Genomic DNA, 24,893 nt, shown 5'->3' with positions numbered 1-24,893 from the left:
ACAAGAAAAAGAAAGCTCAGAAGCAGTGGGGTTTATGAAGGTCACCGAGTCCTTGAGTAGCTGCAGGTGAGAGTCACTGTCAATGGGCGATACCTTGAAGAAGCCGAAATGCCAACAGACCGTTCCTGGTTTGAATGGTGTCCAGGGATAAACCATAACAGGTCACAGGTGTGACTGACATGAGTCAGTAGGGTGTTTTTGCACAGATCTGAGGATCTAAATACAGCATCTCTGCTGGAGTAAAGTGGAGTTACACGTGAGTGAGAAGACAAGGACGCTGAAGATAACAAATAAATGTTCTGGACAAAAAGCCTGTAAATAAATGCAGAACTGAAGGGCTCTGAAGGATGGTCAGTTGTCTAAAACATCTACTCCCGCAGCCTGGGGCAACTGTCCATTTCTTAAGAATCAAAATCATAACATTGCTGTCAATACAAAACCTTTTGGCTCCTTTTTTTCAGATTTTAACATCATTTGAAATGTCCAGCTTGACTTGATCTTTTTGTGCACCTTTCACGGTGTCCATTACCTGCCAAAATATGTGGTAGCTCCTTCTAATTGGTGAATTCAGCTAGCATCTGTAGAAACTGTAGATCTGTAGATGGGGGGCAGTTTGGAACAGCTACATCAGCCTATATCACCATGCCCTGTACCTTACTTCAAACTGAATGCCATCGAAACCTTAAAGCAATGTAAGAAAACAATTAATACCTTTTAAGCCGGCGTCCACAACAGCTTGAACATGTAGAGGACATCAGTCTTAGGCTATTGCCTTTATACTTTGTGTATGTAATGTTTGCTGTTGCCGTACTTGAGTCATATTGGGCAGGATCGTTGGTGAACACAAGCTTTGTGGCTTCTGGTTTGTACCCCTCCCGCCCCCAGGCACTGCCCAAGGGGGGTGGGTTAAATGATTTCTCTCTCTCTCTCTGCCACCCTCATCATCTTTCTATGTTTTCCCCCTGTTCCCCAACTCAGACACTTGCACTTTGTCTCTGCCACCATTGTTCTCCTCAGCTGGAAAGCCTCCAAGCCCATTTCCACACTCCAGCCCACTCATCGCTCATATACAAGCTTGTCGGATTTGACTTCAATTATCATGTTTCTACAAAATGCAAAGTAGCACCGCGCTGCCAATTCGCCTCATTTAAAGGTTATTTTATCCTCATTGTGCTGAAAATAGCACAGCCGCCTTTCCCCTCTCCGTGCTGCTTTGGCTGATTAGTGTTTACCTGCCGTGCTTTGTTAACACTCATTAGAAACGGACAAGTCTTAGGCTTGGTTCAGACCCAGTGGACAAAGTTCTCCAGCACTGATTAAGGTTTCGCTGACTGACCTCTTTGTTAGAAGCACCTGCCTTGTATTAATACAGTATGCTTTAGTATGCCATCCATACAAACAGCTCGTGAAATTACTTAGGAAGAGGTTCATACACTCCTTGGAGTAACATGCGAATACACAATGAGTAAACAACACTTAACATTATGCTGCTATTGTTGTGTTTTCTAATGCTTGCAGTTTCCCGTAGAGATGAGCAGCGATTGGCTACATTTCAGGGGGTTTGGGGTGGGGGGCTGTTGCCGTTGCAATGGAAAATGTACCAGGGACCAAGGACCAATAAGAAAGTAAAGCAGAGTATAGTGCGGTAGAGTAGGTACCATGCAGTGGAAAAGTGGCTTTCAAAACTGGGCTCCAAAGCTGTGAAACCTCATTCTCTAGAGAGATCTCGTATCTTTGGGATGCGCTAGAGTGCCATTTGTGATCCTGAATGATTCATCCATCATCAATACCTGAGCTCACTGATTCCCTTTTAGCAGGATGCCATCACATTCTTACAGCAATGTTCCAGCATCTAGTGTAAGGCCTTCCCTGCTGAGTTGAGAGAGAGGAACAAATACACTTTCCTATAAAAACTCCAAAGAATTGGAGTCGAAAGAAACATGTGGATGGAGAAGGTCACATCCATCCTGTTGTCATTTCTCAACAGAATACAAAGACTTTAATGGCCAGTCGACACAGCTGCACACAGCTGGCTGAGGGACTTTGGCCTAGGAATGTAAAGACCAAAAGCAGAGATGGGATAAAAAAAAAAAAACGAACACGTAGACCCAGTACGCGGAAAACCGATTATGCCTGGAGGTGGGCGTGCGAGAGAGTGAGCGCATGGGATAGAGGGAGAGTTTGCTCATTGGTGTGTGATCTATATTAAGTAACACGGGGGCTTATGTGGGGGCTTTCCAAGTGCCAGTGATATGTGGATAATGACTAGAGCCGAGTGTGTCTCGGTGGCCGAGTAGGGTTTGTGAGGGGGAAAAAGCCCGGGCCTTATCAACGTCCAAACAGATACGGATTTCCACACTCCACCCCCCCCTACCCCCCCCGGCCTCAGCCAAGAGTGTCCTGCTGCCTCGGGGCAGATACTGGCTATCTGACCACTGCTCGGCCAATCCCGACTTTTAGAGTGAGCGGAAAGCTCTAAAAGCGCTTTGCTTGTCACTGCCGAGCGATCTCGCCTCATGAAGTGCTAGAACCTGTCGAGCATTTTGTTTGGGGAAGTCACTCATAAGATTTTGCTTTCACGGATCTTATCGGTGCTACAAACCTGAAAAGAAAGACTGAGAAACGGCTAGCTTTGTTTATCCAAACGGGCAAAATTACCACTGAGTACATGCTACTGTAGTGTGTGGGTGACTGGGTGAGTGTGTGAACTACTGGGTGACAGTGTGAATTAACCCATCCAGGTTTGTTCTTGCCCTGCACCCAATGATTCCCCAGTATGTTGTGGATACACTAGACCAGGATGAAGTTGTAACAGAAGATGAATAAAGGAATGAATGATGTAAACATGGAGATAAATCCATGCTAAATTAATATTAGCCTCATCGCAATCGTTCTTTGTTTTAAACAAAGTTCATTGCTAAGGAAAGGACTAACAGGGGGCTCGTTTACCGTATTATTTATAATATACAGCACTTTAAAATCATTGCCAGGATGTAAGTGCAGGAAAATGGTAAACAGCCGCTATATCTCCCATGAGTACATTAGCAACTACACTATAAACACTCAGTGTCCACTTTATTAGTCGCTCCTACCACACACTCCCTCCTACCACTCCACTTACTGACCACTCTGAGATCTACCTACATTATGAGTCAATTATATATAGGTGTACACCTAGAGACTGAAGTCCATCTATTGTCGTGAACACTTCATTAGAAACATTGACTGAATAGCAATATTACACACACACACACACACACACACACACACTGAATAACTGCTGGATTAGGAACACCGACCTATCTACACTCATTGTCCATTTTTTGAGGTGCATTTGTAGTTCTACAATTACAGACTTTAGTCCACTGTCTCTCTGCATACTTTCTTATCCCCATTTCACCTTTCATTCATTCATTCATTGTCTTTAACCATCCATCCATCCATCCATCCATTATCTGTAACCGCTTATCCAATTCAGGGTCGCGGTGGGTCCAGTGCCTACCTGGAATCATTGGGCGCAAGGCAGGAATACACCCTGGAGGGGGCGCCAGTCCTTCACAGGGCAACACACACACTCACACATTCACTCACACACTCACACCTACGGACACTTTTGAGTCACCAATCCACCTACCAACGTGTGTTTTTGGACTGTGAGAGGAAACCGGATCACCCGGAGGAAACCCACGCAGACACAGGGAGAACACACCACACTCCTCACAGACAGTCACCTGGAGGAAACCCACGCAGACACAGGGAGAACACATCAACTCCTCAAAGACAGTCACGAACCCACAACCTCCAGGTCCCTGGAGCTGTGTGACTGCGACACTACCTGCCGCGCCACCGTGCCGCCCCCCATTTCACCTTGCTATTGAATAGTCAGGACCCCCACAGAGCAGTGTTAGTGTGTATTGGGTTTGGTATCAGTGGATCAGACACAGCTGTGCGGCTTGAGTTTTTATACCCCTCAGTGTCACTGCTGGACCAACCAAAAAATAAATAAATAAATACAAGCCAGCCGACAGAATAATCTACAAGGTGTACCACCGAGGTTTGAGTGTCTAACAGAGTGGGCAGTGAGTGGACAGAGTGGTTAAGAACTCCAGCAGCACTGCTGTGTCTGATCCACTCATACCAGTGATCAACACACACTAACACACTATACCATCACATCATTAGGCCTGGATTAGAAACCCCACTCCATAGTCCCATTGCTGAGAGCTTTACACACCTTCTAGTCAACCTCTAATGACCTTGAGCTCATGTATGGGTTGTCCGTTACATTACTTACACTTGTGCACGCAAAATGCTTCATCTGTATTCACAATGGGTGCACGTTAAAACAGCTGCATTGGCTAATTACAAAGGACAGCCATAACAGACAGTGTAAATCTGGGAAACAGCTGGTTCTAGACAGCTAAGAACATGCTGATACTGGGCAAACATTCGCCACGTCCCGAAATGGGCCCACAGGTAATTGGATCCTAATATACATGTGCATGAAAAGCATCATCATAACAATAAGACGACACATTCTGTGCGTAAACAAGAGGAAAGCCATCTAAACCGGGACAATGGCGAAGCCGGACTCCCGGGAGCTGTTGCCCACATACGGTAATTGCTTTCTGACAGCCGCGCTGGGTAGAGCGCTCTCGTCCCATCATGCATTATCCCCGGGTGTCCAAACATCATTTCACATGCTAACCATGCCCCCTATGCCACTCGTACCCCTCCACCACCAGCCTTTTTTTTTTTCCATTCCATTACGTCCTGACACTTTCAGCAGCGATGGGGAAACAATAGTGAGGTCTGGAAGGGCAAAACTAATCCTGTACCAGACCCTTTCACACCAGCGCCTTTATTTCTGCTTATCTCCCTTTAGCATTCATCTCCCCTACATTATCAGCCCAGTCCCTGGGCCTGGACTCACCTCCCCCCAACCATCACCACCACTTATGAAAACAACCATAAATGCAATGAGCCCTCGTTTACCAACACGCTCCCATTCCTCTCCACAAAGGCTCTCAATCATCTTTAATGAAGGCCACAGAGTTTGTATTAGAAATACTAAACTATACTCAGGGCGGCACGGTGGTGCAGCAGGTAGGTGTTGCAGTCACACAGCTCCAGGGGCCTGGAGGTTGTGGGTTCGATTCCTGCTCCGGGTGACTGTCTGTGAGGATTGTGGTGTGTTCTCTCTGTGTCTTTGTGGGTTTCCTCCGGGTGACTGTCTGTGAGGAGTGTGGTGTGTTCTCTCTGTGTCTGTGTGGGTTTCCTCCGGGTGACTGTCTGTGAGGAGTGTGGTGTGTTCTCTCTGTGTCTGTGTGGGTTTCCTCCGGGTGACTGTCTGTGAGGAGTGTGGTGTGTTCTCTCTGTGTCTGCGTGGGTTTCCTCCGAGTGACTGTGTGTGAGGAGGGTGGTGTGTTCTCCATGTGTCTGTGTGGGTTTCCTCCGTGTGACTGTGTGTGAGGAGTGTGGTGTGTTCTCCCTGTGTTTGTGTGGGTTTCCTCCGGGTGCTCCGGTTTCCTCCCACAGTCCAAAAACACACGTTGCAGGTGGATTGGCGACTCAAAAGTGTCTGTAGGTGTGAGTGTGTGAGTGAATGTGTGTGTGTGTGTTGCCCTGTGAAGGACTGGCGCCCCCTCCAGGGTGTATTCCCGCCTTGCGCCCAATGATTCCAGGTAGGCTCTGGATCCACCGCGACCCTGAATTGGATAAGGGTTACAGATAATGAATGAATGAATGAATGAACTATACTCAACATACAGTCCACCTGTTGCTCTGTATACTTAGTGAGCTCCCTTACACCCTGCTCTTTAATGGTCCGGACCCCCACAGGATCTGTGATTTGGGTGGCGGATCATTCCCAGTGACACTGTTGTGGTGGTGATGTGTTAATGAGTGTTGAGCTGGTATGAGTGGATCAGACACAGCAGTGCTGTTGGAGTTCATAAACCCAGTGTCCACTCAGTGTCCACTCCTACCTCGTTGGTCCACCTTGTCACTGCACAGTGTGTGTTGGTCGTCCTCTAGTCCTTCATCGGTGACACAGGACCAGCAGTGACACTGAGGTGTTACAAAACTCCAGAAGCAACTGCTGTGTCTGATCCACATTACACTAAGGCAGGTCTTGTGGGGGGGGGGGTTACCTCCATGGTCAGTGAAGCTGTATAGACTACTTTGTGGATAATAAGGAGTTTGCTACATATTTGCTGCAGTAACAGCCTCTGCTTTTATGGAAAGGTTATCAGCTGGAACATTGAGGTGAGGATTTGATGGCAGCAGCGAAAGCATTATTGAGGTCAGATACTGATGCTGAATGAAAAGCCCTAGATCAGTGGTTTTCCATCACCACAGAAATCCATCGAGTTCTGGGGAGCTTTAGGCCATCTAGGCTGTGATTGACGCTGGGTGTTGAGCTCATGTACAGCTGCTCCAGTGTGTCCCATTTTACTAGTCAATGTAAGAAAGCTATGGACACAAAGTGTTTTTATTTATATGCACATATTATGGATTTAGGAATCTGTCATTGTGACACTATCACTATGTTCTTTATGTACATCAAGTCTCAGTGTGTGTGTGTGTGTGTGTGTGTGTGTGTGTGTGTGTGTGTTTGCCCTGTGAAACCACAACTCTTTGTCCTGAGAAAGTATAAAATGTCTGAGCAATTCTTGGGTGCGTGAGTCAGAAGTGCTGACGTCCACAAACTCGGCTGAGTCTGAGGGAAGCAGGCATCCGGAGGGGCTTTCATAAGGGCCAGGGGAGTGGTGATTAATATGATTTATTCATGCACTACCTCGCTGCACCAAGACGGCGCATGCCTAATGCCCAGACTTTCCTTTCATCGACCTCTCGTTCCTCCCTGCAGGCCTTGTTTTTTATTTTATTTTAACTTTATTTCATTGTATTTTATTTTATTTTATTATTTATTTCCCAAAGCACAGGGGAAAGTGTGGACGTGACAGTTATCTCCAGAAAAAGTGGGGAGAACTAATATAAATGATCCGTCACTTACAGTTCATTTAACCCCTCTGATTAAACACTACAGGGGATAGCTCCCTATGAGACAGAGAGCTCTGATTCAACTCTGCACTGCATGAATATGCACGTGCCGGGACTCCTCTATCAGCAGATTCATTCATTCACGCATCATGTGTAATTGCTGTGGACATTTTCACTTGGCCACTCCTCCTACCAACACATGTTCTTGGGCTGTGTGTGGAAACCAGAAGAGACGCACGCAGACACAGGAATAACACACCACGTTCCTCACAGACCGAGGTGAAAATACAAGATTGACTTCCTCAGGCCTCTGCAGTAACTGCATTTCAATTTCTCATCTACACTAAAGCACTTAAATTAGACGCTTTCCAGGCACTTTCACGAGTGTCATGAGATTCCTGGCCTTTGGACAAGGGAGTGCACATCCTTGAGATGCCATTCCAACTCAAGTCACTCTCCACCAATTTGCAGCAGGGTTCACTCCTGCATTCATTTGAATACATGCATGCAGGATGATGGAGAAGGCGTTTTTCAGACGCCTTCTGCTTCTCGCATCTTCATCACGCCTCGCGACGTCCTTGCCACAATCGCTCGAGCTGAAGGGAAATACTGTCTCGCGGACACTTCGCTCAATTTCAACCCTCCCTTCCTCCTTTATGACGCCTATCTGGGCCGAGGAGCAATTAACGTCACCTGAAAGCAATCCTCCGGGGCGGGCAGGGAAAAGCAGAGGGAAAAACTCATTTCGGCACCGGTGCTGTGACCCTGAGAAGCTCATCAGGATCAGACGACCCTCCTTTATGTCCTGCCAGGCTGCCCGAGGGTTCTGGCAGCAAAAAGCTTCTCCCAATCTCATCTCATCTCGGGCTTCATTATGGGCCATGTGCCTCTCGGAGGCGACGCTAAAATAGGCCCGATCCTCGCCCCGGCCCCATCAATCCATATACATACTCACCACTCAGCCGGCCGGAACTGGCCACTGCCGGACACATTATTCCCAGGCATGTGGCAGTCCACTGACTCCGGAGCTGAAGGTAAAGGGCCAGAAAATCAAACATGGTCCATAGTCCAATGTAGGCCGGAAGCTTACATGACTTACATGCTAATTTTACATTGACCTGACTTGAGACACAGTCCTAAGTCCTTGAGTAACATGCTCGACGCTGGATAACCACAAAGAATTGACACAGAATTAGTCAGAGTCAGAGAGTCAGTCAATCTTTATAGTGGAAAACTAACAGGTAGCAAGTGAGTAGAGTCGAGTAGAGTGGATATCATCCAGTGGAAAGCTCCACAAGTGTGTTTGTGACTGGTGTAGACCCAGAGCTTGACCTACAGCTAATGCTAGAGGGTAGAATTCAAATGTAGGAGGTAATTTAGTAAATATTACAGCCCTCCCCCCCAAAAAAACCCCAAACAAAAACATGCGTAACTGCACTAATCGTAGGCTAACAATAAATTGGAGCTACAAGGTAGGGGTTTCTAATAAAGAGGTCAGGGAAGTGTATAACATCCACATCGAGACAAATAGGAGGAGCTAATCTGGAATGTCCAGGGCTCAAAGGCACTCCTCATGCAAATACTGATTGATCTCTTAATTCATTCCTTCTGTAAATTGGATTTGGGCTGCAGCGTGGACAGAAATGTGGTTACCCACTGATCCAGAACAGATGGAGTTTTGGTAGGTGTTGTGATTCCACAACACCATCTTATGAGGAGGTAGACTGGGTCTATATTAAGTTTTTTTCTGCAGGCGAATTTAAATATGAATTATTTATAATAGCGCAAATGGTCATATGTCGCTGAAGGCCGTGTGGACGCAAGGTTTCCAATCAATGCAGAGAGGCATTTATTATTTATTTTCTGGTCAGAATAAAGCAGAATAAAGCGCGTGAATCGATAGCGCTCTTCTTTCTGCATGTGAAAGAGTCAGCATGGCGGCTAAAGGCGGCGCTGATTAACATTGTCATTGATTAGCTGGACAGGGGCATCATGCTTTTCTACAGCCAGGAAAACAGCAGAAGTCAACAGGAAAGTCAAGGGTGAGCTTTAAATAGCCCTAAATATTCTCAGTGCCCTGTCTGCCATTCAGACGTTCATCAAGCTCAAGCCAATAAGAGATCAATCAGGTTTTGTGCTCATCCTTTCTATTAAACTGGTGCAATTACGTAACTTTCAACACCATCAGAGGCCTTTACACAGTGAGCACAATTAGCATTGTGATTTTTCTCTGACTCTGATAAATGAATTCAAGTTATCTCCCAGAAATATAACGTATCATCAGAGTCCAAAAATCTCCAAAATAATACTTTTACAGGAGAAAGAAAAGAAAACTTCCTAACTTTAAATGGAAATCGGTGTAAAAAGGTTTTATTCCCAACAATTTTGGAGCATTTCTATTGGTCCATTCATCACATTTTCATACAATGTTAAGAACAGCTGCTGTGTTCATGGAGATGCATGTTTTTCTTTGTACAGTGACCACATATAAATAATATAACTATATAATAATCCTTTCACCAAGGCTTTGTTTGACACAAAGGGTAGCAAATGTCACACTGCTGCCTGTGCTTTCTCAAGGACTAAATAAATAGAGAGAGCATAAGAACAGAAAACACAACACAGGGGCAGAACATGACACTCTACACTGTAAAAAATTGCTGTAAATTTACAGCAAGTCTGCTACAGTATTTTACTGTAAATCACAGTATTTACAGTAAATTATTGTATTATTCAATTACAGTAATATGCTGTAAATTTGAAATACAGTAGTGTTCCTGTTAAAATACGGTAAATGTCTGGGAACTCTGCTGCCAGTATTTTACTGTAAATCACAGTATTTACAGTAAATTATTGTATTATTCAATTACAGTAATATGCTGTAAATTTGAAATACAGTAGTGTTCCTGTAAAAATATGGTAAATGCCAGGGGACTCTGCTGTCAGTATTTTATTGTAAATCACAGTATTTACAGTAAATTATTGTATTATTCAATTACAGTAATATGCTGTAAATTTGAAATACAGTAGAGTTCCTGTAAAAATACGGTAAATGCCTGGGAACACTGCTGTCAGTATTTTATTGTAAATCACAGTATTTACAGTAAATTATTGTATTACTCAATTACAGTAATATGCTGTAAATTTGAAATACAGTAGTGTTCCTGTAAAAATACAGTAAATACCTGGGAACTCTGCTGCCAGTATTTTACTGTAAAATTTACAAGAAATTTTTTACAATGTATGTAACAAGACCTGAGTCTCTCCAATCACAGCGCTGGAATTTGATGGACTTTGATGTTTACTTGAAAGCGGAAGACAGGGTTAAACGCATCAACAGACACAACAACTGCAGACAAATAAGAGCACTGAGTTAAAACGGAGAAAACGAGAACTTGGCGAAAACAACTAAAACCCAGAGCTTCTGCTCCTTGCTCCTCACTGCTGTGCGCTCAGGGTCGGGGTGAACAGCGCGCGGCTCATTATCATTTAAAGGAACAGGATTGTTTATACAAGAGGTGAACGCTGCTGTCGGCCTTGATTCTCGTCATATTTTGACCAAAACCAGGTCACAGAAGTTCACTAAGTCCCCAGAACTGTGTTCACTTGTGTAAATGTGTCACTTTTAAAGGTTCAGATGTTTATTTTCTGTAAGTTGACTCAGCTTCAGTATCTAAGCTTGTGTGCTTGCACCTATTAGACTCTCATTAAAAATTACACTGGCTATTTATTCCAGAGTTGCAGCTTGTAATAGTTCTATCGTGAAGAAGAGCGAAATGTCTTGATTTTAATTGGCCCTCCTCTCAATAATAGATCCCAGGGTGTTTGTCAGAGCTAGTCCAAGAAATCAATGGCAGCATTGATCCAGAGATAGAGAGAGAGAGAGACAAAGAGGCAGTGGAAGGGGGAGGGAGCCCAGACTAATCACAGCCTGATTGTGAGCTGATATTGATGTACCTTGACCTGAGAATCAGCCGCCGTGACGGAAGCTCTTTGACACTTCCATGGCCCTTGTTTTGGATTCGAACTGCCTCCAGGACCCTGGAAAACCCAGACGGAAGCCTTTGTGTCCCTGAGTGAAATTGGTCATGTTCAATTTGGCCAAACTTTATAGATGCTTCTGGGCCTCCTCTCTTTCTGAACTGACACCATCTCTACACCATGTGAGGAAAAGCATAGAGCACACCCTCGCTCTTAATGGAACGTCACTCTGTGGAACAATGTGTATTGAGAAAAAAAGACATCACATAGATGGATGCCTAGCGTTGAAAGAAACAGGCCAGAATGTCTCAGGTAGCTGGTAGAAATTACAAAAAGGAACAATTAAGTTCTACAAGTCAGGTTTGGTATCAACAAAACTTACAAAACATGGTGGAGCAGCAGGTAGTGTCTCTGTCACAGCTCCAGGGTCCTGGAGGTTGTGGGTTACAATGCTCCGGGTGACTGTCTGTGAGGAGTGTGGTGTGTTCTCCCTGTGTCTGTGTGGGTTTCCTCCGGGTTACTGTCTGTGAGGAGTGTGGTGTGTTCTCTCTGTCTGCGTGGGTTTCCTCCGGGTGACTGTCTGTGAGGAGTGTGGTGTGTTCTCTCTGTGTCTGCGTGGGTTTCCTCCGGGTGACTGTCTGTGAGGAGTGTGGTGTGTTCTCCCTGTGTCTGTGTGGGTTTCCTCCGGGTTACTGTCTGTGAGGAGTGTGGTGTGTTCTCTCTGTCTGCGTGGGTTTCCTCCGGGTGACTGTCTGTGAGGAGTGTGGTGTGTTTTCTCTGTGTCTGCGTGGGTTTCCTCCGGGTGACTGTCTGTGAGGAGTGTGGTGTGTTCTCTCTGTGTCTGCGTGGGTTTCCTCCGGGTGACTGTCTGTGAGGAGTGTGGTGTTTTCTCTCTGTGTCTGCGTGGGTTTCCTCCGGGTGACTGTCTGTGAGGAGAGTGGTGTGTTCTCCCTGTGTCTGCGTGGGTTTCCTCCGGGTGACTGTCTGTGAGAAGTGTTGTGTTTTCTCCCTGTGTCTGCGTGGGTTTCCTCCGGGTGACTGTCTGTGAGAAGTGTTGTGTTTTCTCTCTGTGTCTGCGTGGGTTTCCTCTGGGTGACTGTCTGTGAGAAGTGTTGTGTTTTCTCTCTGTGTCTGCGTGGGTTTCCTCCGGGTGACTGTCTGTGAGGAGTGTGGTGTGTTCTCCCTGTGTCTGCGTGGGTTTCCTCCGGGTGCTCCGGTTTCCTCCCACAGTCCAAATACACACGTTGGTAGGTGGATTTGTGACTCAAAAGTGAATGTGTGAGTGTGTACCACCCTGTAAAGGATTGATGCCCCCACACCTGAAGGTGTGTTCCTGCCTTGTGTCTAGTGATTCCACATAGACTCTGGACCCACCGCCACCCCTGAACTGGATAAGCAGTTATAAATAATGAATTAATAAAAACTTATTATTGAAGTGGTTCAATAATTTACAGGAGAAAAAAAAACTTAACACCACCACAATGTCATAAATCTGTAAGGTATCAGTTACTGTTTACGTTAGAAATTTGACCAGCAGGCAGACAAGAAATCAAGCAACACAAAAAGACACTCTACCAAATCACATACATATGGAAATACCCAGCCTTCTAGTTAGCTAGCACCAGCTAACACACTCAACTGGCCTACTCTACCCCTTTTCATGTGATTTATGAGGCTAAGATGTGGCACACTCTAAGCCTCCCTTCCTTTGTTAGTTGTTATTTGGCCCTCTTTGACACTGGAGTGGTCCTGGGGGGCCAGCAGGGGGTTAAAGTTTAAGGCAGAGTGTGAGTGAACTCGGCTAAAGTGTGAGCCTCCTGCTAATTAGAGCAGAGCAACGTGAGAATCCTAAATGGCAAAACTTTAGCCTAGCGCCTGTTCTTTGTGCCCTTTCGCAGGGCTAGCCTGACCGCCTGTGGCCCTGACCGTGGAGAGATAATGAGGGTCTGGCCGACCCCCGGAGAGGAGTGCAGCCCACAGACTCTTCCTCCAATTACACTTCAACCAGTTGAACAGCAGACCCCACTTCTGCTATTAGTGGCTAGAGTAGCATTTTCCAGCCGGTGTGCAAACTCAGCCATGCAAGGTTAGGTGATGGCCCCAGAGATTCGACAGCAGGGCCACTGAATCTGGACGGACGCTTGAAATCAATATGAGGTCAGAAGGGAAGCGACTCGACAGAGTCAGAATTAGGCCAGAGCTGATGCAGAAATGTTAGGTCACATTAGGGATATATTGCATGGGTTAATCCAGAAATAAGACTAATTTCATCCATCCATTATCTGTAACCGCTTATTCAATTTAGGGTCGCGGGGGGTCCAGAGCCTACCTGGAATCATTGGGCGCAAGGCGGGAATACACCCTGGAGGGGGCGCCAGTCCTTCACAGGGCAACACACACACACACACACATTCACTCACACACTCACACCTACGGACACTTTCGAGTCGCCAATCCACCTGCAATGTGTGTTTTTGGACTGTGGGAGGAAACCGGAGCACCCGGAGGAAACCCACGCGGACACGGGGAGAACACACCAACTCCTCACAGACAGTCACCCGGAGCGGGAATCGAACCCACAACCTCCAGGCCCTGGAGCTGTGTGACTGCGACACTACCTGCTGCGCCACCGTGCCGCCCAAAATAAGACTAATTGTACACTGTAAAAAAAAATCCGTAAAATTTACGGTCACGTTTTTGACAATCATAAATTTTACATTTAAGGACTGTTTTGTTTACAGTACATTTCTGTTAAAAAAAAAACAGATATACGCTGTAAAAAACATGGTATTTACATAAAAATAACAAAGAAATATTGTTTTACTATCTGGGTGCCACACGCAGAACACAGGCTGATGGTGAACTTTCCTGACCAACACACGTCTCGACACAACATCCACAAAAACACAAACACACACAGTGATCACCCCAACGCAACCCAAAACCAGTAAGTCTCAAAGACAGGAATGAAAACAAAGAAACTCTGAAAATCACAGAAAATATGGAGAAGCAAAGCATGCTGGGAGCTCCCTGATGAGTCTCAGCTCCTCCCAGTCCTTGGACACTTGTACCATCCCCTAATGGGTTGTGTGTTTAACAGTGAAATAATGTATATTTTACAGTAAAGAGATGTAAAAAATTGTATTTTGGCTGATAAAAGTATTTACGGTATTTCACTGTTACAGAGACTGTTTTCAACCTTTTTAGAGTTTACAGTAATTTACTGTCATGGTTTTACAGTTTTCCACCGTAAAATTCACAGCCATTTTTTACAGTGTAGATTGTTAAAGTTATGAAGCAGGTGGGAAAAGGTGTCGTCTTAAATAAGCCTGAATTCAACAGGCTGAAGCTGTGATTTACAATTTTACTGCTGTTTCAGAGCTTGTTCAAAGGTGTCAAAGCTCTAACACCCAGTTACTCCGGCTCAAATTCACTATTTAAAGGAACACTATGCGATATTTCAATTCTGATTCTTCAAAATCATTGTGATGCTTCACTGAGCTGTAACACTGAGAATAGACCCTCTGTCATTGCTATTCCAGGCTTTCACACATAGGGAAGGACTTACAAATGTTACAAATGAGTTTCTGTGGGAATTCAAAAAGTGAAACTTAAACAAAAGACAAGTTAAATTTCAGCCAAGTACAAGCTACAGTTAGATTCTTAATCAAACGCACCATTAAACCTTTTAAAGACAAAGAGTTTCTGTATGAAATGTTTGTTTTGCTGTGTGAACAATAGTTCTCCAAAATAATCAATGTTGTCTTTAAATGGCTGATAATATATTACAGACGTACCCGAGATGGTATGAGCATGCCTGTACAGATTGTGCTAAAGCTGATAGCAGCTGCTCAATTATTCAGAAAGTGTAACTCGGATCAAAATTCAAAGCATAACATGCAGACCTACACTTTGAGTAAAGCTGGAGCTTTCCTGCGGCTTTCTTTACATTCCATTTATTTTCTTTTGCATAAAACACTAATCCTGAATAAACAATTGTGATCTTAATAAACAATGCTGTCGGCATGAATGTATTACTTACTTCATACCACATTACAAGTCGCAACAAGAAACTTGTGGAGCAATAGGTAGTGACGCTGCTACAGAGCTCTAGGGCCTTGGGTGCTGTGTTCTCCCTGAGTCTGTGTGGGTTTCCTCCGTTTGCTCCGGTTGGTTCAGACAAACCAGGAACACATGTTGGTAGGTGGAGTGAGTGGCTGTGTCATTCTAATGACTACCTGGGTCATTAGAAGCAAAAATTCAAATACGTTTGAATTTGAATTTCTATTGACTGAATTTTCACGATGTGGAAAATGATCTCTGCGGAGGTATTTGCTCAGAGAGAAATCCAACCCATAGTAAAGCTCTATCTAACATTTGCATTGGGGTTTGTGTACATGGACAAACACTAATGTACTGTACTGTGCAGCCTTGATAATATAAAGGATTTCTCAAGTGCTGTAAATAGAGACCATTACACAAATGGTCATAAGTAGCGAGGCAGCATTATGGACACAGCATCCAGCGAGGTTTACTGAAAAGGTAGGGGTCAAGTGACAGAAGCGGCTATGTAATCATGGTCTAAAAGGAGCGCTTTTCCAAACCTAATCTAATTAGACGACGGAGGCCATGCAAGGGCGCCCTTCAGCATCATCTCTGGCTAATATTCAATCAAGCCTTATCAGCCAGACCCCGGTGAGACAAGAGGATCACGGGGGTCTGCCGGTCATGCCCAGCCCTCAATTTCGTCTGATGGATAGAGATAAATGAACTGCTCTCTTCTCTGCTATTCAGAGCCTGTGTGTTTATCTTTTGCCAAGGAGAGGGTATTAATGAAGGTCAAGCTAAGAGGTGATTACTCTACCAACAAGTCCAGTTATTTACGCATCATCCGGCTAATTCACTTAAACAACACCCAGGCTGCTCCTGACAAAACAGCTAGGCTGACCCCTGTGGGATGCTGATGTTATTAACCTTTAATAAAATTTGCCACTTGGACTACAGAGGGTGTGCAAAACTAACACTATTCATTTTAAAGACAATGTAGATAATGTAAGACACATATTTTAAGGTGGAATAGTATACAATAATATGGCAGAGTAAGAAGCTGACTGTAGCTTGTTTGTTGCTGAAGTTGAACTCATCAGTAAGTATTTATTCAGTGTTTGAATTTACCACAGAATCTCATTTGTAACTCAAGTTTTTTAGTTTTGTTGCACTTTAGGTCTGTGTTTACTTTCATGCAACTAGCTGCCTCTGAATTTGGAGACCGTTCCATTTTACATAATGTAACTAGGTGCATCTTTAAAATGTAATGGTGTGTTTGAGTAAGAAGCCGACTTTAGCGTGTACGTGGTTAAAGTTTAACGTGTCTGTAAGTTTTAATTCACTGTCTGAATTACCACAGAAACTCATTTGTAACTCAGGTTTTTTAGCTTTGTTGCACTTTAGGTCTGTGTTTACTTTCATGCAAATAGCAAGAAGCCGACTTTAGCGTGTACGTGGTTAAAGTTTAACGTGTCTGTAAGTTTTTATTCACTGTCTGAATTACCACAGAAACTCATTTGTAACTCTGTTTTTTTAGCTTTGTTGCACTTTAGGTCTATGTTTACTTTCATGCAATTAGCTGCCTCTAAATTTGGAGACCGTTCCATTTTATATAACGTAACTAGGTGCATCTTTAAAATATAATAGTGTGTTTGAGTAAGAAGCCGACTTCAGCGTGTACGTGGTTAAAGTTTAACGTGTCTGTAAGTTTTAATTCACTGTCTGAATTACCAAAGAAACTCATTTGTAACTTGAGTTGCTTAGTTTTTGTTGCACTTTCAATATGCGTGTTATTTCATGCAGTTAGTGGTCTTCTCCTTAAGCAATGTAAAAGTAACAGCAGAAATAATTCAACATTTCTACCAATGGAGCAGGATTAGAGCAGTATCCTCATCTCTTTTCATGCTTTTCAATGTTCAGAGGTCTCTCCACCTTCCAATAGCCACCAGATGCTGTTACTGGGCTGTGGTTGAGAGAAAGAAAAAGTCTGAGCCGGTTCAGACAGAGACACTTAGTTTTTTCCCCATTTAATGAGCCAGGGCTGTGTATAAGCACTGGATGATTTTCTAGTGCACAAACCAACAAACTATAAGAAAACATTCTGTGAAAATGTATTTGATGAATGTAGCCTTAAACACTGCCTTTAAGAGGTAGGAGTGTCTTTTTCTAACACCACTGGATTAGACTGTAAACCGTCTTCTAACTGAACTTTGAAAGGTTGGAAAAATAATCTCCATCTTAGCACCTACATGTTCAACCACTCATTGTTCACTAGCAGCTCAACAGACAATCACAGCATTTCACACACAGTTTAATCTGTAAGTGTAGACCTTGTAGCTCCACTGCAAGGCACTCCAAGGCAGGGGTTTCTAATAAAGTGGACACCTACTGTAAAACCCCTGCGTGCAGCAGTCAATCAGAAGATATTCAACGCAGCTGCCAAGGGATGCGAAATTACACCTTGCCTTGGCAACAGTGGGTTCCACACAGCCTGATTCTTCTTGGGAGTGGTGTGGGTCTGAAGCTCAGTGGGGAGCGGCAGGGCTGAGGGATCTGTGTGAATGGACCTGGTGGTGGAACCGTCAGGAAGGGAATGCTTTTAATAATTAGAAGTGAGAGGTGAACAGCGAGAGCCAGCGCTGACGAGACGTCAGCCATTAGACAGCTCTACGTTTTGGCTGCTCGTTTCTACGGGCAACCGCAGCCGCATTCAAGAATCCTGCTGCCAAGCTAACGCGCCGCTACATTCAACAGTGGGAATGTATATAAGGGGAATGTATAATTCATTGGATGTAATTCACCTTGAAGTTGGATGCTCCCAAGCAAGTCGATGAACCTTGGAGTGGGTGCCACTCTTGCGGATGCTATGGAGGGAATCTAAATGTCCAAGCAGCAATTTGATACCACTAGAAGTGGATACGTATGTTGTCTCTAATGCCATCCCATTAGGTGTTAGCTGAACTCTCCTATAGCACACAATAGCACTCTACTGTGAGGACAAGCACATCCTCCAAAACACGTAATATCAAACATGTTTTTTTTGGCACTGCTGCAAATGTAATGTCAATGTATGCAGGTCTATAACATCAGCCATGCCCATGCTGGATGGTACCATGCTGTATGATAAGAGAACAGAGGGGAGGGAGGGGCCCAGGTTCCAGTTAGTTATTGAAAACAGAAAACCTTATGTTAGCGCTGATTACTGAAGGAGTCTCTGTAAATTTGCTACTTCATAGAGAACATGTTAAAATGTTCTACTAATGTTAGAAGTTTTAAATAAATAAAACAAGCCATATGTTTTCCAAACTCCAGATATCTGTGTTACATCTAGAATTGAAAAAAAAATTCAGTATATATGATTATTAGCTTGCGGATCTGGAAATAAATAAAACAATCCAGTCAGTTTTATGGGAACTGAAGTCTAAAAACATGGGATAAAATGAGCCATTCTGATTTTCTGCTGCACTTTACATAGAGTGCAGACACTTTGTAATTACCCCGCCCCCTAATCTGAGTCTGTCCAATCACAAAGAGATGGACCTGCATTTATGTGCGAGCACAAAGATTGGGTTAAATGCTGTAAAACTGACACAAGTGCAAAGAAATAAAAACAGGGAACTGAGTAATAAGAGAAAACAAAAGAATGGACGAGAAAGAGATCAGAGTGAAAACGGCTAAAAACCAGAGCTTCTGCTTCTCGCTCCTCACTGCTGTGCGCTCGGGGTCGGGGTGAACAGTGAGCAGCTCGTTTTCATTTAAAGGAACAGGCGCTGAAACTGTTCTGAACAGGGTTGTTTAGACAGGGTAAAAAAAGTCCTGTCTTGATGGATCCTTGTTTTATTTTGACCAAAGCAAGCCACAGAGTGTTTGTTCACTGTAAAATACCATAGGGGAGCTATCAAAAATAATCGAGATGTATGTTCCTTGTTTTGTACAGCTTAGCTATAGCTACGGTTCACTATAGCAATAGGTTACATCAGTGAAAGAGGAAGGATCCACATAAGAAAATGTAGGATAGTTATCAGAAGGATGTGCACAATACTGAGCTCGCACACACACACACACACACACACACACACACGGCAGGTAATCAGGCTAATGAGGTATAGGTGTCATTCTGGATTGGGGCAGTGGGGTTGTGTGTGGTGGGGAACAGGTGGGCAGAGAGCTGCTGCAGGTGTGAAAGTGAAGACCACCTGCTGCTTTCTCTCTCTAATATCTCAGGTGCTTCCAGACAGGTGGCGTTAACACTCAGTCATCCATCATTCCAAGTGGGCACAGTGAGAAATCCCACGTCTTCATGCCAAATATACCATGAAGCAGACAGTGTACTGAGTACAACGAAACATGCTAACTGCTACTCTCTACTAACACCCCTATGGGGTTTCCAGTGATATGTAAGCCCTAAGCTGACACGTGAACTTTTTTCTGGACGTTGTAGATGAACGACAAACACATGAAGCTTATCAAACAAATCCCTGGTTTAATTTCTAAACTTCTAAGTTGTCCTTTGGTTAATGAATGTTTTGTCCGTTAGCACAAGTGCTAGTGAAGTTATGACTGATGTAGCAACGTTTAAGGAGGCACAATTCAGTGGTGCCAGCTGCTCTGCAACATGCAGCCGATCTTAGAGCATCAGAATCTCAGCCCTAGTCCCAGAGATGTGACTTCAGAGCTTTAGCTGTCCCTCCATCTTTCTTTCCTTCTGCCTCCCTGTGGCTTCCCGCTGAGGGCCTGAGTGCTTAAACAAAGACATGCCATCACCCTGAGACTGAGAGTTAGATTTGCTAAAGCTATTGCAGTAGATTATCACTTTTGGAATAAATAAAAAAAACAGTAACTTTAGAGAAAAAGCAAGAATGGAAAATTCCACACAGTTTCTGAAACTTTTCTATTGGTCAGTTCCCCTCCTCTGAGTCTCTCCAGTCACAGCTCTGGACTCATGTTTATGTAATAAGTGCAAACACAAGGTTAAATGGAGTAAAACTAACATAATCAGCGCAAGAAGTAAGAATAAAAACAACGACAATCTGAACCAGAACCAAGGGAAAACGGACAACATCCAGAGCTTCGGCTTCTTGCTCCTCACTGCTGTGCACTTGGGTTGAGGTGAAAAGTGTGTGGCTCATTATCATTTAAAGGAACAGGCGCTGAAATGGCTGTGGTGATCCTAGTGGTATTTTGACCAAAGCATGTCACAGATGTTTCATTAAGAACCGGAACTGTGTTCTCTAGTCTAAAACGAGCAGAATATGTCCCCTATAAATGACAGTGATATCAGTTTGTGTTTGTGAGGAACTGAGTAGGACTGAGCATGCGAGAGAAAGAGAGAGAGAGAGAGAGAGAGAGAGAGAGAGGGAGAGAGAGAGAGAGAGAGAGAGAGAGAGAGACAGAGAGAGAGAGATAGAGAGAAAGAGAAAGAGAGAGAGAGAGAGAGAGAGAGAGAGCACGTCCTCACAATGCAGAGCTTCATTAATCCTAACTACAACCCCAAACCCCCGAGGAGTCGGCAGGGAAAGGGGGAAAAAAAAACATCCATATTCAAACAAACACTCTCTCACCGCAGACTTATCTTCCCCCTCCAGAGCCGAGTCGAGACGACTTCACATTTCAAAGTCACTCGCAGTAAATTGGCTGCTCGGAGAATTATAAATGCCAGAGAATGAGTAAGTGCGCGCAATTAATTTCAGGACAGTTTCACAGGGAGGGCACAAAAAAACCGAGACGCCGATCATAACACACCACTTTGCAAGTTCTTCAGCTACAGGCCTGCCCCGAGGAGAGCTCCCCCGCTAAACTTCCCATGATCTGTGTTCTTCCACTCGTTTCTCCCTCTGATGAACTGCTCTGTTTACGAAAAAGCCACTAAAAGCTCTAGAGAGAGCACAAACTGGTGCAGTGTTTATGCTAATGGGCAATGTGCATATTGATTTTTAAATCGGCCTGAAATCAGAATGTAGACCTTCACCTTCATTTAACTTCTTAATTGCTTCCTCTGTATCATTCTGATCAGGGTGAGTTAGGAACTCCCCGGAATCTCTGAGTACAAGGCAGAGCCAGGGTGTCACACACTCACCCAGTCACTCACACACTCACAACTGTGGAACTGTGGGGGCAGCCGTGGCCTGGTGTGTAACCGGAAGGTTGCTGGTTCGATCCCCAGAGCTGTCAGGTCAGGACTGAAGTGCCCTTCGGGTGCCTGCTCCCCGGGCTGCCCACCGCTCAGTGTGTGTGTGCTCACTGCCCCCTGGTGTTCACTAGTGTGTGTGTACATGTGTGTTTCACTGCACGGATTGGGCTAAATGCAGCCAGTAAAGAGATTCTAATTCTAACACTCTTTATTCGTTGTATAAATTACAGGTGCCATGCTTAAGTTTGTAAATGTCAAGAAACAGTCACATTATTGCTCCCAGAATTCAGGTAGGTATCAGAATTTTGCTTAATGCCCCAGGGAAGTCCAGGCTCTGTCCATCTGACACATTAGGGTGAAGCCTCCAATCAGTCTACACTATGGTTCATGTTGCTGAATGCAGTCAAATTCCCACAGCCATTTCCCAATATCTAGTGTTAACCACTTTTCCAGAGCGTAAAGACAGTTACAGCAGGAAAGAATGGACAAACTACTTTTTAATACAGAAGAACAACTGGACAAATTGAGGGTCAGTGTATCTCTTTGTCTTCTTCTTTTCTTCTTCTTCCTCTTCCTCCTCTACAGTGTGGTGGAGACTGAAGCACGTTCCACTTCTTTCAACGCGAGTAAGGAATATTTCTCAAAAATCTCTCACAAGTTCAACTTTAGAAGACAAGGACAAGCAACAAGGCCTGGAACGAGAAACTCCTTCTCAAGAACAGCACGAGTTTCACTTGTGAAGCAGAAAGGGTTGAAGACATTTCAGTCGGAGCCCCTCCTCTGGCAGCCCCACTTTCATGTCGCAGCTCCACAAGTCTGTCACTCTGCGGCAGCTGGAGAAAACGAAGCACTGTCGCATGCATGATTCAGGCCCTGGCGGAGCTTCTCCTCGGCTGTGACTCGTCCCTTCTCCGAGCCGCCGCAGAGGGGGACCTCGCAGTGTGTCTCTTGACATAAGCTTATAAAGAAGATGGGGATGAGAAGGTTCTGGAAATGAGAGGACGTCCTGGCTCCAATCCGGGTCCCCGAAGAGTGCTTCCCAGAGAAAATGGATCTGCTTTGATCCTTGCGCTGTGTGGGAGATCTTAGAATGGATCCTATTGATATCTTCTAAAAGGAATCCCAGTGTTGGGGTGGATAGGGGGGGGGGGCTTTTCATGAGTATTACAAGGGGGTCTTGTGTTTTCCACACAATTTTCTGAAGGTCATACACAAAAACTTGGGAATACTAACAACCTCCTGGTTCAAGATCCATTCGGGCAGGAAAGCTTCTGTCTTTGAGAAACCAGAGAAAATCCAGCTCGCTCAGTTCAACGTTAAGATCTGACAAATTCCACAGGTGTCACTGTCCATCTGTTCACTGTGAGAAGACCCTGCGAGAAGACACCTCAACACAATGGGTCTGAAAAGATGTGGAGATGCCCTAAAGATGTTGCTCAAAAAAGGAAATAGACACAAAAGAAGAACAAAAGGAAAATGGAGTTTCCTCTCATAATCCAAAAAGGCATCTCCACCTCCTGGGGTCAAGACTCATCTTGGGTCATTGTGTGTGAGGAGTGTGGTGTGTTCTCCCTGTGTCTGTGTGGGTGTCCTCCCGGGTGGTCTGGATCTTTCCACCTTTGCTAAACTTTCCATAACTGTGAGTGAATGTGCGACATCGTGTGTGATTAATGCCCTGTGATGGAGAGTTGCCCTGTTCTTTGTGTGTTCCTGCCTTGATCCAAATTATTCTGGGCTCTCCAGACCTTCCCTGAACAAGATGAAATGGATACAGTTGATGAATGGATGAATGATGAAGATTTAACTCCTTGAGGCCTTACTGTACTCATTCTTTGCGGATTATTAAAAAATAAATCCATTCACCCTGTAATTAGCTTTTGTTCTTCTTAAGGATGATGCAATTGTCTCTGTCTCAACCTGCCCCTCTTTGTTCCCTCCACAATGGAATTCAAATCCTATTTGGTGCCATCGCGATTGATCAAGTCAGAATTAGACGTCTAGGTGCTCGTTCTGCCGCTACAGCTCAATATCATCGTATCGACTGTGGTTGGGCCCTTGACAAGAGAGATAACAAGTTCTGCATGGGTGCGTAAAACCTACAACCGTTCCCATCAAAAGCACGGCTGCTCTTCCATTTCTTTCGAGTGAGGCTTTTGTCCTGGGATGCCTTCATTTCCCTCCTGCTCCAGTAATGAAGGTAGACATGTTAAACCCTTTCCAGGGGAAATGCAGATTCCCACATGCTCTTTTGAAGTCATCTAAAGCCAGAGGGACTGAGGCGAGGAGCGTTTACTCACAAAACAAAGCCACTGATTCTAAAAGAGACCTGGAGTGTTTTGTTTTTCAGACTTGAGTCGACCAATGGCGTGTTGTGTAGATTCATAGGTGTTCTGAGCTCTGTATCAGGACATGGTTTTCCCCTCTTGTCTCCAGTAAGGTCAATAAATCAAGACATGATTAGAGTCCAGAGTTTGTGACTTTATGCTAAAAGAACTGGGAGACCAAAAGGACAATTGCTTTTTACGCAGAACAAGAGGCTAGTCCACACAAAATAAGACCAGGGATGACTGACCTGAACTTCAACCCCATATCCGAGGTAGACTGTGACCAGGTAGGTGCAATCCACGACGGGATCATGGGAATCGTCAGCTCTGGGCGGCAACTCAATGTAACCCTCTGCGTCTGTGAAGTTCATGCTGCACTGTCCTGGAAAAAAAAGAAGATAGATAGAGAAAGAAGGAAAGTAAGGAAAGAAGGACAATCCCGAGCCCTCGTCCCTGTCCCGACATTTTATTTTTATTTCGGTCTCGTTAGCCCTGAAGGCTACTCCATTTTCACAAAGCACCTCAGTGCAGGGAAAGGTCAGGCGAAGCAATCAGCCAAAAGTCGCTCCGCCACAGGACCCTTTGCCAGACGACTTGGAAAACACATTACAGACAACATTCCACTTATAGAAGCTGGTTAAAGGTCAGTCTTAACACTGACACCAAAGTTGCTTGAAAACTTGAAAGCCGCAAAGTTTAAGGACGATTGGGCATGCCTCAAAAGAATGCAATAGACCCCTGAAGTACTGTGTGTCATTCTGAAGTTGCCGTCATGCCCATAATGGGAATTCCGGACCTAAGCTGGATTTCTGTCACAGAAATGGATGGGGTTTTTGAAAATGGCTGCCCTGTGGTAAACCAATTACTTCAGAAGATCTTTGTCCTGTAAGACTTCTTGACAAATCACTAGATTATTTAGCAAACAAATTATAGATATTACGGAGTCCATGATACAACCAAGCAAACACTTATGCACACTGAAATGATCTCAAATAAAAGTAATTTTACTTATAAATATATTAAATAACATCACCAGCTGTGGGTCCAAGTTATGGAAACCCACCTGTGATGGGATCAGAAGGGGTAAAACATAAAGCCAAATTTAAATCTCTCTGAATTAAAAGGACACTAGGTAAGATTTGATATATTTGCTTCCAGACTCCTTGCAGAGTGTAGTTTACTTTTATAGCACTGTCCTGCAATCAGAGGGGAGAGGTGAAGGAGGGGGAAGTTTCCTACCCTCCTCCAAAAGTTACATGTGCTGCTTTTCCACTGCAGAGTACCTACTTGACTTGACTTGGCTCTACTCTGTTTTTTGCTTTTCCATTTTACAAATTTGGTGCTTTTACCATGTAACCAGGTAATTTTTTTAGTACCTGATCACTCCAGGTTCCAAACAAGCCGAG

The 24,893-nt window shown here is 44.4% G+C and overlaps 1 protein-coding gene across 5 annotated transcripts in view; it reads right to left on the bottom strand.

The window, feature by feature from the left end:
- Positions 1 to 24,893, bottom strand: part of sez6a (seizure related 6 homolog a) — a 152,148-nt gene that overhangs the window by 54,357 nt on the left and 72,898 nt on the right. For all 5 annotated transcript variants that reach the window (XR_010796131.1, XM_066651405.1, XM_066651404.1 and 2 more), the window contains exon 3: positions 23,736 to 23,869. Coding sequence is in view for 4 of the 5 variants with exons in the window: in XM_066651405.1 (XP_066507502.1) it covers positions 23,736 to 23,869 (134 nt within the window). In the remaining variant the exon portion in view is untranslated. The remainder of the gene's footprint in view (positions 1 to 23,735; positions 23,870 to 24,893) is intronic.

The sequence above is a fragment of the Hoplias malabaricus genome, chromosome 18 (genome assembly GCF_029633855.1).
Source record: "Hoplias malabaricus isolate fHopMal1 chromosome 18, fHopMal1.hap1, whole genome shotgun sequence".
Taxonomy (NCBI): Eukaryota; Metazoa; Chordata; class Actinopteri; order Characiformes; family Erythrinidae; genus Hoplias; species Hoplias malabaricus.
This window is presented reverse-complemented; position numbering and strand designations above follow the sequence as displayed.